Source organism: Leishmania martiniquensis, chromosome 33, assembly GCF_017916325.1.
Source record: "Leishmania martiniquensis isolate LSCM1 chromosome 33, whole genome shotgun sequence".
Lineage (NCBI taxonomy): Eukaryota > Euglenozoa > Kinetoplastea > Trypanosomatida > Trypanosomatidae > Leishmania > Leishmania martiniquensis.
This window is the reverse complement of record NC_090168.1, coordinates 435098-448563: the sequence shown is the minus strand read 5'-3', so window position 1 is coordinate 448563 and position 13466 is coordinate 435098. Positions and strand designations below refer to the sequence as shown.

At 58.2% G+C, this 13466-nt stretch overlaps 3 protein-coding genes across 3 annotated transcripts; all 3 read right to left on the bottom strand.

The window, feature by feature from the left end:
• Positions 1-761: 761 nt before the first annotated feature.
• Positions 762-4049, bottom strand: LSCM1_02589 (uncharacterized protein; the record flags this gene model as incomplete). Its single annotated transcript, XM_067320170.1, has 1 exon — positions 762-4049. The coding sequence occupies one exon, from the start codon at positions 4047-4049 to the stop codon at positions 762-764; it is 3288 nt and encodes a 1095-aa protein (XP_067175545.1).
• Positions 4050-7393: 3344 nt separating this feature from the next.
• LSCM1_02588 (uncharacterized protein) lies at positions 7394-7822 on the bottom strand (the record flags this gene model as incomplete). The annotated part of the gene is made up of 1 exon (XM_067320169.1): positions 7394-7822. The coding sequence occupies one exon, from the start codon at positions 7820-7822 to the stop codon at positions 7394-7396; it is 429 nt and encodes a 142-aa protein (XP_067175544.1).
• Positions 7823-9174: 1352 nt separating this feature from the next.
• Positions 9175-10233, bottom strand: LSCM1_02587 (uncharacterized protein; the record flags this gene model as incomplete). The annotated part of the gene is made up of 1 exon (XM_067320168.1): positions 9175-10233. One exon carries the CDS (start codon positions 10231-10233, stop codon positions 9175-9177), a length of 1059 nt encoding a protein of 352 aa, XP_067175543.1.
• Between the last annotated feature and the right edge of the window lie 3233 nt (positions 10234-13466).

Sequence of the window (13466 nt, the reverse complement as noted above, 5' to 3'; positions counted from 1 at the left end):
CAGACGCAGAGAGAGAAGGAGGGGGGTGAGCGCCCTCTCCCAATGGGAGAAGAAGCGAGCGCGAGAGAAAAGGAATAATCGAAGACGAAAAAAAAGCGGCCCACAGCTTTCAAACTAAAAATGAGGTGAAGGGGCGAAGACAAGAATAGTGAAGACAGCAGCAGTGGTGAAGAAGGGGGAGGAGGCGCCGAGGCAAAAAGATCGGAACAGCGGAGAGGTGGAAAAGGGAAAGCGAAGGAGGAGGCGTACGTGAAACACAGCCTCCCTGCGGAGAAAAAAGATACACACAGTCACACGCCCATTACTTGTCACCACTGCTTTTCAACAATCACCCACACATACGCGCACAGGGAGCACGAAAGGGCCGTCGAGCGACAAAGCTGAAGTAAGAGATCCCCTGAAACAGTTCTTCCCTGTATCGTCCTCCTCCTCCCCTGCTTCACATGTCGAAGGCGCTTCCGTCTTTCTCTTTCACCACCTTTCACGGGCATCCGATCGATGCTCTGTCGCACCGAGGTACGCAAGACGCGCTCCAGAAGGTAAGAAACAAAATGCGCGAAAAAAAAGAGGAAACAACTCGATATCGCGTAGCTATCCCCGGCTCGAATTCGAAGCCGGCAAGAGGGCATTCCTCTCGTGCAAGCATCCGATCGGCTGCCTCCCTCCCTCGACGAAGCGGCACTTCTGCTCACATGAAGAGGAGTCCGCATGATACGCAGAAAGGGAGGGGCACGAAGCAAGAGGGGGCACTAACGCGCGCATTAGATGATCTCAAGTCTTCGCCGACGAGGATCCTTCAAGTACCGTGGCGCGTACCGGAGAAAGAGCTCTTGCAGCTCGTGCACATACACCTCCTGCGCAGCATGCAGCACCTCCATCTCCTTCTTCTTGTCGAAGTAATTCGTTGGGTCTGTATACATGCGCTGCAGGTCGGGCGGCAGCTGGAAGTAGATGGGCCGGCCCACGACGGTCGCTCCTGTCACGCGGCGTGGTATAATGTTTTTGACGACGGGCAATGAGAGGCCGAATGTCTCTTGGAAGAGCCGCTGCACGCTGTGGACGAAGCGCCAGAAGCGGCCGACAGCGGGGGGCGAGGAGGCAGTCGCCTTCTTAAATGCTTGCCTCTCTGCTGAACGCTCACAAAATGAAGACCAGCTGTCTACCGGCTCTTCCGCAAGACTAGCCGTAAGGCACAACGGTGTCGCTGTCTTCGCTTCCTTCCTCGGGGCCGCACTGTCGCCGCTCTCAGGCACCCGCGACAAGGGCATTGGCTGCATGCACAGCGGCGTCAGAGCCCGCTCGTCTCGCTCCTGCTCCTCGCTCGCTTCTTTCAGCAGTCTTCCCTCTTGGTCCTCCCGTGATTCGTGGTGGTGCCTCTTGCACAGCATCGCAGCTGGATGCAACAGTTCCGGGGCGATAGGCGACGACATTGGCGACGTGAATGGGGCACCAAGAGGAGGTTGTTGGCATGGATGGCACGCGGCGTTAGCAGGCGTGGCACCTGTGAGTAAACGACCATCACCACTGTGGTTGGGAGGTGGGGCCGAGCACGCTATGGTGCCGTCAGCTTGCCCTACGGCCGAGCCGCTTTGTGGCGAGTGACAATGGACCTGCTGTCTCGCCTGCGACAGCGGTGACACCTCGGCCACCGTCTGGAGTGCCGCTCCGCCGCCTGCGGGTTTGGGGCTCAGGAGGGTGCCAGTGTAGGCCCCTCGCCGCGGCATGTTCACCGTATTCTCATCCCCATCAGCTGGTGTGGCGCACAACGGGGTGGCGGAGCTGCACTGCTCAAAGTAGTCTGTTTCCCCAAAGGTGTACACGGGCACCAGCCCGCTCTGCGTGTGAATCGTTAAGCGTAGGAAGCCTTTGCGGCGCCGCAGCAGCAGGCGAGCCGGTCCATGAGCCGAGGACAGCAGAGCCTCCGAAGCCCCACCGGGGAATAGCAGCAGGTGGTTGAGGTCATGGGGCAAGGTGCTCCCATTGTGATCATCATCGCTGCTGTCGCCGTCGCCTTTGTCTTCCCCTTTCGCATCCGTGGAGAACTCATCTTTCACCGAGGATGCCGCCGAGGCAGGCGGTGCGCCCTCCCGCTCTCGGTGCGTGCTGTTGTTGTACAGGAGCACACGCTTGCAGGTGTCGTAGGAGGCGTCCATGTAACCGTAAAACATGTAGATCTCACGCATAATGGGAACGTAGAAGGGAAAGCTCGCGGCGACGGCGCGTATGCGAATCCTGAGCCGCCGGGGCGCAGAGCTGGTTCCTGCCGCAGCTGCCGCAGCGCTGGCATCCTCCTTTGTTTGCGCGTAGCGAAGGCGCTCGCGGTAAACCTCCGCGGCCGCAAATGTCGCTGGGAGCGCCTCGTCCTTGCCGAGACGCAGCACGAATTTTCTCAAGAAGGGGTCGTAGACATAATAGCGTCCCACCGCGTAGGACACGCCACTAACTGCCGCGTCCACACCAGTCGAGCTCTCCGCCGCTTCGATGGGGAGCGATGCGGGGAGGCTTGTGGTAAGGCCCGAGGAGGGTGACACGGGGCGGGCGTTACTCGCTGTGGCGATCGTTGCTGCGTGTGGCAGCGGCGACATCGGCGATGACTGCGACATCATCTCCGAGGCCACCGACATCTGCGGGACACCGCGACAACGGAGCACGTGTTCTCGGTTGTCTAGGAAGAGGCCATCTCGATGGGCAACGTTGCTGATCATGTTCACGCAGCAGCACCATGGCAGGATGCCATGCGGGTGGGCTGCGAAGAAGTAGTGAGCGCGCCGCATCGCTGGCGGCTGTGAGGGCGAGCGGCGATCCCGGAACTGCTGCGAGGGGCGCGAGGCAGAGGGCTGGCGCACGTGCAGCTCGTCAGGCTCGCCGTGCTCATCGAGACACTGTTTTGACGACAGCCTCATCGGCCTCAGGAAGGCATTGCTGTGGCGTGGCCTCAGGAGCGTACGCTCCTCTTCGTCCCAGTCGTCCTTGGGGCTGTCGACGTCGCTCTTGGGCAGATTCCTTGCGGATGCGTCACCTGCTGGGGGGCTGACAAAGATCCCCTGCGCATGCCTTCGAAGACCAATTGGCGATTCTCGGCGCGGACAGGCGGGCATCGTTGCGACCTCCGTGTCCAGTGGGGACGAGAGATCGTGCGCCAAAGCAGTGGCGGTGGAGAGAGGGTGCGGACTATGACGTGCCTCGGGTGCCCCGCCCAACGCCCGCAGTGACGAGTAGCCCTTTTCCATCGCGGGATCGCCCCGCTCAACGCCCCCCTCCTCATCTGGGAAAAGAAACAGCGGCAGCGGGCCATAGGCCGCCACCAGCTCCAGCGAAAAGTAGTGCTTCCACCAGCGGCACTGGCAGTCGACGCACCTCCGGTACACCCGAAACTTGAACCAGTTGACGGCACGGTCCCACCACGTCTTGCTGTGCCGCTTCAGGCTCACGTCCTTTTCGCGGTGGTTTAGGTAGATGAAGCTGGCGTACCACACGAGCGTAACACAGCCCGAGACGAGAAGCAGCGCCGCAAGGGAGACTCGAAAAAACGTCTGCGGGCTTTCGTCGATTGTGACCGTCTTGTTGGCGCTTCGGCCATGCCCGTATATCCACCGCACTGCCTTCGGCTCTAGTGTGCGCAGATTCCAGTACCAAAACGTGAAGACTGGAACCGCGAGGGTGAAGAGGAAGACGAGGCGGATATTGTCATCGGCAGTCAGCTGCCTCCGGTCCCACGCCGAAGTGGTCCCTACCGCTCCACTTGCCTGACCACTGACCTGCAGCAACACGTTTCTGCAGTGGGCGTTAGGGAAGGCGGGACTACCGAGAGCTGCAGTCTCCTTCCCCCATGTAGCCGTGGTCTGCGCAGCCTCTGCGACAGTCAATGCTGGCGAAGGGGGTGGCTTGCCCCCACAAAGAGCGACGATAGAGGTGCTCTCACTGCCCGTGCTCGACCCCTGCACTGCAGGCGCCACGCCACCGCGGAGAATGGCGTTGCTGCGCAGGAAGGAGAGAAGCGGCAGCATAACGGCCGCAGCAAACAGAGAAAGGCATAATGCCACATACATTCTCAGCTACGCACACCAGAAGAGAGATGCGAAGACAAAAGCACGCGCATGCATGCACGTTCGTGTTACTCTGTGTGCGTGTGCGTGACTGTGGCGGGCGAGCGGAAGGTAGCGGTGTTTGTCTACCGTCGCTTGGCCTTCCAGCCGGTGTTTCGCGAAGACAGCGGGGCCGTTTTTTGTTTTAATTTTCGTCTAGGCCATTCGGATATACGAGGCCTGCACGACGCCGGTGCCACTCCCAACGAGAGATTGGCACAAAGAGAACAGCACCACAATATTCGATCGAAAGGGGTCTGAGGGAAAGAGGGGCAGCGGAGGAAGGGAAGATGTCGAGAGGACAGGAGAAAAAACGACGCGAAGTCACCGCCTATGGGGAGTAGGAAAAAGGGGCGCGAAAGAGATGAGCGATAGCTCGACTTCACGGAAGGTGGTGCAGAGCACAGTGTATGTGTGTGTGTGGTGGAGACCAAGATGTTTGTCCTTGAGGACAGCGTCGGCGTCTAAAGGAAAACCGGAGGAAAAGCGCACGAGCGCAGACGCAGACAGTCAGCGGGGCGTCCGACCTCTACGGATGCAACACACCTTCGGCCTGCGTACCACAGAGTGAGTGTTGAGGGGTGAAGGGGAGGGGGAGGGTTTGATGTCGACTAAGCTGTGGCGTTGGGGAGGACGTATGCGTGGCGGGCACACGTAGAGAATCAAAGAAGAAAAGATAACAGAGTCCAGCAGGATTTGATGCCCCCCTCAGCGATGTGCCGCTCTGAGCAGATAGCCTTCCAGATACGTCCAACGCCAGTTTCGACTACATGTACGGCCCACTGCATCCCTGACGCTGCACTGCCCCCCCCCATCTCCTCTCTCCTACTCGGCTGACGTAAAAGTGCCACCAAAGAAGGAAGGCAGATGTACGGCGAGAGAGAGAGACGAGACCGCTGTGAGCAACTGTGGGGCGGCGATGATGGGGAGGGAGGGGGGTGCGGTGGGGGGTCAAATGAAACCGTTACCCGCGCATACACGCAGGAGTCTCGCTGAGAAGGGTACGCGATGTAGGCCGAGTGGCAATACTCTTTCACACGAGCGTGCGATAGCGTGTAGAAAAAAAAGGGCAGTGCGTGAGGAACAGGGGAGGACACATAGTAGACAGAGGGCTCGAAACAAAGAGGTGAGAGAGTGAGAAACACACACAGACGGCGCACAGCAGCGGCGCGCTCCTCACGGACGTCAAGTCAACGGCCAATGTCAGTCAAGGTTGTGGCCCAGGGCATGCTTTTCGGGGGCTTGATGCAGTATTTAGTGGTCTACGTCCCGCACTAGCTTGCGTCCGCGCCAGCTCTTGCTACCGAGGAGTTTAGAATTCGCATACGCCCGATGTTGGAATGGGTAGCGTTTTTTTTTCACCTGGCCGAAGTGGCTAGGGCGAAGCTGCCGGCGGTGGTGGGCATGGGGGAGAGGGGAGGGCGCTGCTGGGTCCTCTCCACAGTCGAAGGACGACTCATCTCCTTCCTTTGCTCGGCTGTGGCCCTCTGTTAGACGTGACGCAGAGGCGCCTCGCGTGCCCTGTTTTTCCAATATATATATATCAGCATATATTCTGTGCTGTCGTGAGCGGCTCGGTTGCTTTCAAGATGGGACCTTTACCAAAGCGGGTGAGAGCCGACGACGACGAAAAAAAAGAAGCAGAAAAAAATCCGAACAAGCCAGCCGAGGAGGAGGAGGAGGCCGTGCATGTGCCTCCAGAAAAGTGGTCTTGAGGTCGACGGATCCGTCAAAGACTGGGAATAGCACGTGTCACTAGCGATAGAAAAGGCTCCGCCCCAGCAATTCCCCCGCACATACTCAAGTGGTGTGGCATGGCATGGTAGACGCGTTTTTTTCTTTGCACGCCCCTACCCGATAGAGGCAGAGGTTTGCATAGAAATATACTTATCTAGGTATCCTTGCACACGCGCGTGACGGCGGCTCCAGCAACGCCTCGTCGAGCCCTCTGAGACCTCTCCACATTTGTCTCCGTCTTTCGCCGTGTAACCCTTTTCAGCGCATCATCACGATCCCCCACAATCTGCTACGCATCATCACCACGAGCCGATCGAGTCCTCCCCCCCCAGAGCAGGGTGGGGGGCGTGAGATACCAAAGAACAAGAACGCATGAAATGCAGATGGCGGTCGCCGCACTTTGGTTGCACCGCCAGCTCTCTTCACTCTGGTTCCTTCGTCCGTTACCCTTGGCAGAACACCCCTGAATATGCTTACCTCGGCGCGAGGGAGTGCGAGGGTGTGTGCACGCCCTTCGGTGGACTACCGGAGATTAGGCGAGATATATTAGTGTGTGTGTGCGTGAGGAGCGGGTGGGGGGCGGTCGGTGAGGGCAGAGGGTGCAACCCACTGAATCGAGAGGAGGTAAGGAAGCAGGAAAAAAAAGCATGAAAAGAAAAACAGTACCAGAAGATAAAGGGAAGATTTTGATATCCAGCCACACATTTCTATTCTATGCACAGCCTCCAGAATGGCGTGCGCACCGAATACGTCTCCCCTCTCCCTCTCTGCTGATCTATTCCACAAAGAATAAGTACATATCTACAGCCAAGATATGTTTGATGAAGCAGTGAGGGCTGACTGCCGGCAAGGGATGCGCCTGTGCGTGTTTCGGAAGGGATAAGCGCACGACTGTGTGGGCGGGTGGGTGGGGAAGCAGACACGCAGAAAAGAGGGCACGAATATGCCAACGTATCTCAAAAAAAAAGAGGAGGAGTCAATCATAAAAGAAAACAAAAACAAAAAAGCATAGATATTCCAGCGAGATCGAGTTTGGTAAAAGGGGGAGGGAGAGGGAGAAGGGAGGAGGAGCGAGAGAAGCAGCTGTGCACACCTGGCGGAGCCGCACCGACATTAAGGAGCTGTACATGGATACATGGAGAGGAAAGCAGGAACAACAACGACAACAACAACAAAAACAAGCACAGATGGCAAAAAGGGGGAGGGGGAAGGATGAAGACAGCATGCTTGCAAGAGAGGAGGCGACAGGAGGGAAGACCACTGGAACACATTGGGCAGTGCAGGAGACACGTACAGAGTATCCTCCCTTCTCCCTTCCCGAACAAACGAGCTACCCGAATAGAAGAAGATTTGAAACACATCCGGAAACAGAAACATTAATGCAAGGCAGGCAGGCAGCACCAGGTGAAGGACAAAGGCAGAATATGACGGGAGGGGAGGGGGGAAGGTGGCCACGCTCGCATCCTCTCGATGTGTGCTTGTGTGTGTGTGTGTATTTATAGGATCGGGTGCGCACAGAAACCGTCCGCGGCCCTGCCGAGAAGTCGCTCATCGGGCTTCTTGTATACCCGTTAAACGGGGTAGAGTTGGGACCAGGTATAGAGGCCACCCAGCAACACTCGTACCGAGCCGTTCGCTGGGGGAGCGGCGTGTAACTTCTCGTACTCGGCAATGTACTCGCGCGCCGCCAAATCGTCCACATCGGGACTCTGCGCCGATACGAATACCAGCAACCGCGCCCCGCGATGCGCCTGCGAGGCGACCTCGCTCGCTAACTCGGAAAAGTTCAAATCCTGGAATGGCTTGCTGATACTCTCAGGGATGTGAAAAGAAGCGTAGTCGTCCGCGCTGCGCACATCCACAACTATCACAGATGCCTTGTCGGGGGAGTGGAGAATCCTGTGGAGCTCTTCTGCAGATATCTCTGCTGGACTCGAAGCAGTAACACCCACCTCGATCTCAGCCGGCGCGGCCGTGCTGCGCACCTTCAGTGATGCCATCGAATCTCGCGAGAAGCGGAGGAGAGTAGGGGCGATGCGAGTAGCGGCGGCCCGTATGTGAGATGCCGTGCGGCAACAGTTGAGCTTCTCCCTCGCTCCTATCCCCTTTCCTTCGCGCGGTGCTGTAAGAGACAGACGACGAGAGATGAAAGCGCCACTGCCGTGCTTCCTGTGTTGCTTGGTTTTGTCTGCGTGGTCTAAGAAAGCTAGAGGCAATGCGAAGAGAGAGCAGATGTGCCTGGTTCTCTGGTTAGTGTTGCATGTGCATGTGGGGTGCGAGCAGAGCCCTGAGAGCTGGGAGAGAGGGATAGGGAAACGCGAGAGTAAAGGGGAGGGAGAAGCCGTGCGCCGCAGGAGAGCGTAGCATGCCGCCTGCCGCGCACGCCAACGTTGGTACCGACGTACCACCAAAGTTGAGGAGGTCTTTCGAAAGTGTGTGTGTGTGTGCGGCGGGGGGGAGGAGAACACACAGCCAAAAAAAAGCATAGCGCCGTCCCCCCTCCCCTCCCTAACACCAACAACGAAGTCATCGCACCAGTCAGGCGGTATTGCCTGCAGCCGCCATGCCCCTCTCTCTGTAGCCTTACTCTGTCAGCTAAGGTAATGGGATGCGCACGGACAAAGAGCGGCTGTACGGCCCACACAGGATGGGGCGGATACACAAGAGCTTGTATGCGTGTCTTCAGCCTTAGAAGAGAGCTCGCGCCTTTATCTCCGCATGTTGTCAATCCTTTCCGCCATCTTGGCAGCGATTCCGACGCACAAAACGGGTGAAAAGCGCCGTCGGTGAGGATAGAAGGGGGAGTGGGGGGGACACACATACCCTTTCGCTCAACTAACGGAGAGCGTGAGACCGACGAAGGCGAAAAGGGAAACAAGTGACGGAGATACACACACACACAGACACATACGCAGCCCACTGAACAGAAGAGATTGTAAGCAGAGAGGCGCAGAGGAAGCGGTGCACGAGAGTACGACACTGTTTTGACCCTGCAGGCCTGACGGGGAAGGAGAGAGGAGGAGGGTGGTGGGGGGGCAGAGCATTAGCACGCACCAATGCTAGTAGCGGGGGGGGGGAGCCGACATGACGCAATGAGCAAGCAGGAGAGGGAAGGGTGGTATGTGGGATTCGGCTACAGTGCAGCGGCCTTGAAGAGCGACTGTCATCTGCGCACCCGCCTCGTCGCGCTCTGCGTGGGGTCCATCCTCCGGACAAGGGTAACGATCTTCCGCCTATCAAGGTATCCTTGCGCTTCTTTCGCGCCTTGCCGCCCCACTCGATTATACCCTCCCCCTCTTCCACACACGCACAGAACCCCACCCTTTCTACATCCCTGGCCCTCTTCCGCGCTCTAGCGCAAGTAGTCCACCACCTGCTCTTTCTTCAGCTCGGCGTCTTCGGTGATGTCAAAGTCGCTCTTCACGCCAAGGAGCGTTCGAACCCCTTCCAAATCGCGTTCGATGAGATACGAGGCTAACTTGGCCGACGCCAGTTGGAGCAGTTCCTCGTAGTTGAGGAGCGTTGCCGCCTTCACCATCTGCACGGTGATGAGCTCGTCCCAGTCGGCGATGAAGGCGCGATCCTTCCCGTCCAGGTACTCCACCAAGGGCAGCGTCATGGGACGGGGGATTGTGCGCGTCTTCACGGCGTACACGCGATAGCACCCGTCTTCGCTGCCGAACGACGACATGCGGAAGCGGTAGGACATGTGACGGCACACCCGCTCCAGGATGTCGCCAGTGAAGTATGGGAACGGGACTTCCACCTCCGTCTCGGGTGCCATGGAAGGCGGCGATGGTTCGGGCAGGGAATGCTCCGCGCGCACCAAAGGCGGTACCCGCGTCGTTGGTGTTGCTTTCCTCGCGGAAGGGGCGGTGGCAGAGAGATCGGGGGAAGCTTTGGACAGCGGCGTCTCCTCGGCTGAAGCCGGCAACTCAGCGAAGATATCAACCGAGGGGGCAGCCGCCGGCGCCACGGGGAAGAAATCCATCAAGTCTGGCACAGACTCCTTACCGGCTGCCTTGGAGGCGACCGCTTCGGCGCCGTCTTCTCCACAGCGCGACGGCCTTTGTCGCTGCCACGCGCCATCGGGTGTTAATGGTGCGCTTGCCCCAGCTGCCTCGAACAAGTTGTCCAGCTCCACTGCCACTTCCGATGCTCTGGCGGTTGAGAAATGCGTCGAGGAACCCTCGTCGCCGGGAAAGCCGAGACCAGGACGGGCACCGTCACAGTGAGTGGTTGGTATAAGGTCTTTTCCGTCTAGCAGGTCACGCAAGACGAAAGAGGCCTCTGTGGCGATTGCACGCTTGACTGGAACGCGCACCCCATCGGAGGCAATCAAGATAAGCGTCTGCGCGGCAGACGCCACCATGCTCGGGGCCGCCGATAAAGTCGGCGAATGCGACGTCATGGCGCTCACACGGAAGCACAGCGAAAAAAGCAGAACGGGCCTGAGTTTCCCCAAAGAGTTCTTAGTGTCTGGGCGATTGGCGCCGCCGCTGTTGCCCGTTTAGCCAACGCCTTCTGTGCTTGCGGTGCCGCGCGCTCGACTATCAACGCGGTGTACTCCCCACTCCCACCCGCGCCTGCCGTCTTATCGTCTTTATTGTTTTTTTTTTGGTTGTGAATCACTTGTGAGCAAAACGCGTGCGTGTGTGAGGCTCGCGCAGTGATCCGCCGTGGCGGACCGGCTGGAACACGAAAGTCGTCTTCGGCTAGCTTTCCGTTGATGATTCGTGTTTACCTGTAACCACCCTAGCGTGTTGCTCCACGCGGGCACCGCTAGCGTTCGTTTCCTTCTAGCGGTCACCTGCGAATGGGGTGAAGGTCTGCAGGAGATCCTCGCGCGGCTGTGACAGGAAGGGAAGGGGGCGAATAACGGCGCAGCAGCAGTTACACATCCGACAAAAGGAGCCGGGACGGCAGCAGCGCGTCAAGCGAAAAACAAAGCCCAGGTGCGCATACGCGTGGGTGCATAGGAGCGTGTGTGTGTGCGGAGATCGAGTGAGGCGGTAAATGCATCAAAGGCGCCTTTATGCGGGCGAACAGAATGAGGAAGAGGGAGGGATGCCGATACTCCCTGGGCCATTCCTGCGCTCACGTCATCGACAGATCGAGGACCACGGTAAACCAAGTGCGCAAAGCCGCATGGAAAGAAAAAAAGGAGGAAGCAGCTGGCGCGTGCTAGGTTACGATGTCAACCGCCGCCCCTTCCCCCCCCACGCACACACACACACACACGGTGGCGCTTTTGACTTCATCACCTATGCGCTCTCCTCTCACCGGCACCAGAATGGCGAGTGTGGGTAACCATTACGGGCCGATCCTCACACAGTGAAGAATCCTTCACTCTTCCGTCCACGCGTGCTTGCGTGCGTGTTTGTGGCATGGATATTGGGCGAGACAAAGATCCTTTTCATTACTTAAGACATACAGAGCGGTAGGTGGCCACTTAATTCCCTAAAATAATAATAACTTGAAGCAGCGGAGAACCGCATTGCCCATGAACTTTGCCGCGCATATATACACACAGATGGCACGAAGGCAGCGTCGCGTCTGTCGGAAAGTGGGTGGGGCACACATGCAGCGCTGTTCTTTTCTTCATATTCGCCACAGATGCTTCCTCTGTTCCACGGCTGGGCAGAACCTCTGCTTGCCACCCCCCCTGCCACTCATCAGCCATCCACAATGGCCATCACACAAACGGCGCGCAACTCTGCTGAGTCCTCGCTTCCATGAGAAGAGGCACGATGTCTCAGAGAGAGAGAGCGAGAGAGAGAGCGTGCCGGAGAACGACAGAGAGCTGACGCTTTGTGTGCGTGCGTGTGGAAGTGGGGTAAGGGGAAGGCGGGGCAGGAGGCTGTTCAGACAGAAGGGAAAGAAAAGGAGAGGCACATTCGCTGAAGCAAACGTGCCGAGTCCAAGGCTGCAGAGGAGCGAGCAACCAAACTATTAACATGAGATGGCATCAAGGAAAGCGCCCCCCACCCACGCGCATCCTGCAATCCGCTATCGCGTACCTCGCGCGCTGCCTCGCCGGTGAAAAGAAGCACACAAAGCAGAGCCCCCACCCCCCACACACAAACACACCAAAGCTTCCTACGCACACCGATCCCATCCAACTGCGCTCTTCCCTTATATGCAGCGCGGGCAAAAGAATGACAGAAGAGGCTGAAAGAGTGGTGGGGCGCAGAAACGTTGCACACATCGATGACACTATACTTGAAAAATACGCCCGTGCCGAACTGCGGTCATGCGTCCTCTTCCTCCTGTATACCCCAGCGCCTGGGTAACCTGATATCTCTGTGCCAACACGCAGCGACGAGCATTCAATCTCGTCAAGAGCACCACCGTCGACATGCACACCCACACACAAGCATACCTGTCGCACTTTCTCAGCAGCTGCTGTTTCGATTCCCCTTACGGGTAGCACCTCTTCTTCCTCTCTCTGTGGCACGCAGATAGGAACAGCGGAGACGACAAAAAGGGGGACGGGGGCAAAGAGCAGAAGCAGCAGCGGCAAACTGGGGGAGTGCCGGGGGCACCCAGATGGCATTGGCTGCTTCACGCTCGGCTATCATCCTCCTGGAGCGCGCTAGTGATTCTCGCGGACATGATTTCGGTTCAGAGAGACCCGTCTCCCGCCGCCTCACCGTCTATGAAAACTGAAACGGCGAACAGGTATAGGAAAGAAAAAAAAAGAAACCTCCACAGAACAGCACTCGTCCACTTTGGCCCTTCTACCTCCTCTTCGAATGGGTGAGGAGGGGAGCAGCAGGGGCCGAGGGATGGAGCGCATGGGAACAGAGAAAGAGAGAGAGCAAGGCCGTCACCGTCACACCCCAGTCGCGGTAAATGATAGCGCGTAGGCCCTCTTACCCCACCTCGCCGTCACCGCATCTTTCTGCGCTCGTCGAACACAGCCACACAGCTTCATCTCGCTCAAGCTGCAGTCACCAGGCAGCCTCCCCCTTCCCACGCGCGCACACACACACATACACATCCTGCCGCGTGCGCACAGCCCGCACTGTTTCACCGATCGGCAGGGCGATGTTTAGCACTCTTGTAAGTGCCTGTCTGCCCACTGCGCATGTCCGGCGCGCATATGCACGCACACCCGCCAAACGAAAAAAAAACGTCACCCACAAACCCCAGGAGGGGAGTGAACAGCACCCGTCCTGCCCACAGCAGGCCCATCAGAAAATACGGCAATTAGGAATACCGCTTTGGCACACACCGTACAGCGATGACAGCGCCCGCGCTGTCGCATACTTCGTTGTGCCACATGAACACCTCAGCAGACACGCACGGCCGAGACACACCACCAAGTGAGCTCCTCATCCGTACCACACACGCTTCGGTTTCCTTTAACCCCACCGCGCCGCCCCTCAATCTGCAGCTCCACTCTGCTCCCGGACGTTTGTGCTGGGAGAGCATGGGAAAAGGCTACTTGTGAGACAGGATGCGAGTGCACTTGCAAGCGCGTCCCTCGCATCATGACGCACTCATCCATGCTATGCATTCATACGCATCACCCACATCGGGTGCACTGTACTGTGGCCCAGATGAGGCTCAGGCGGCTGAAGTAGCACACAGACGGGCAAGCGATTCCTCCGCCCCCTCCCGTCTCTCCCTTACACAACC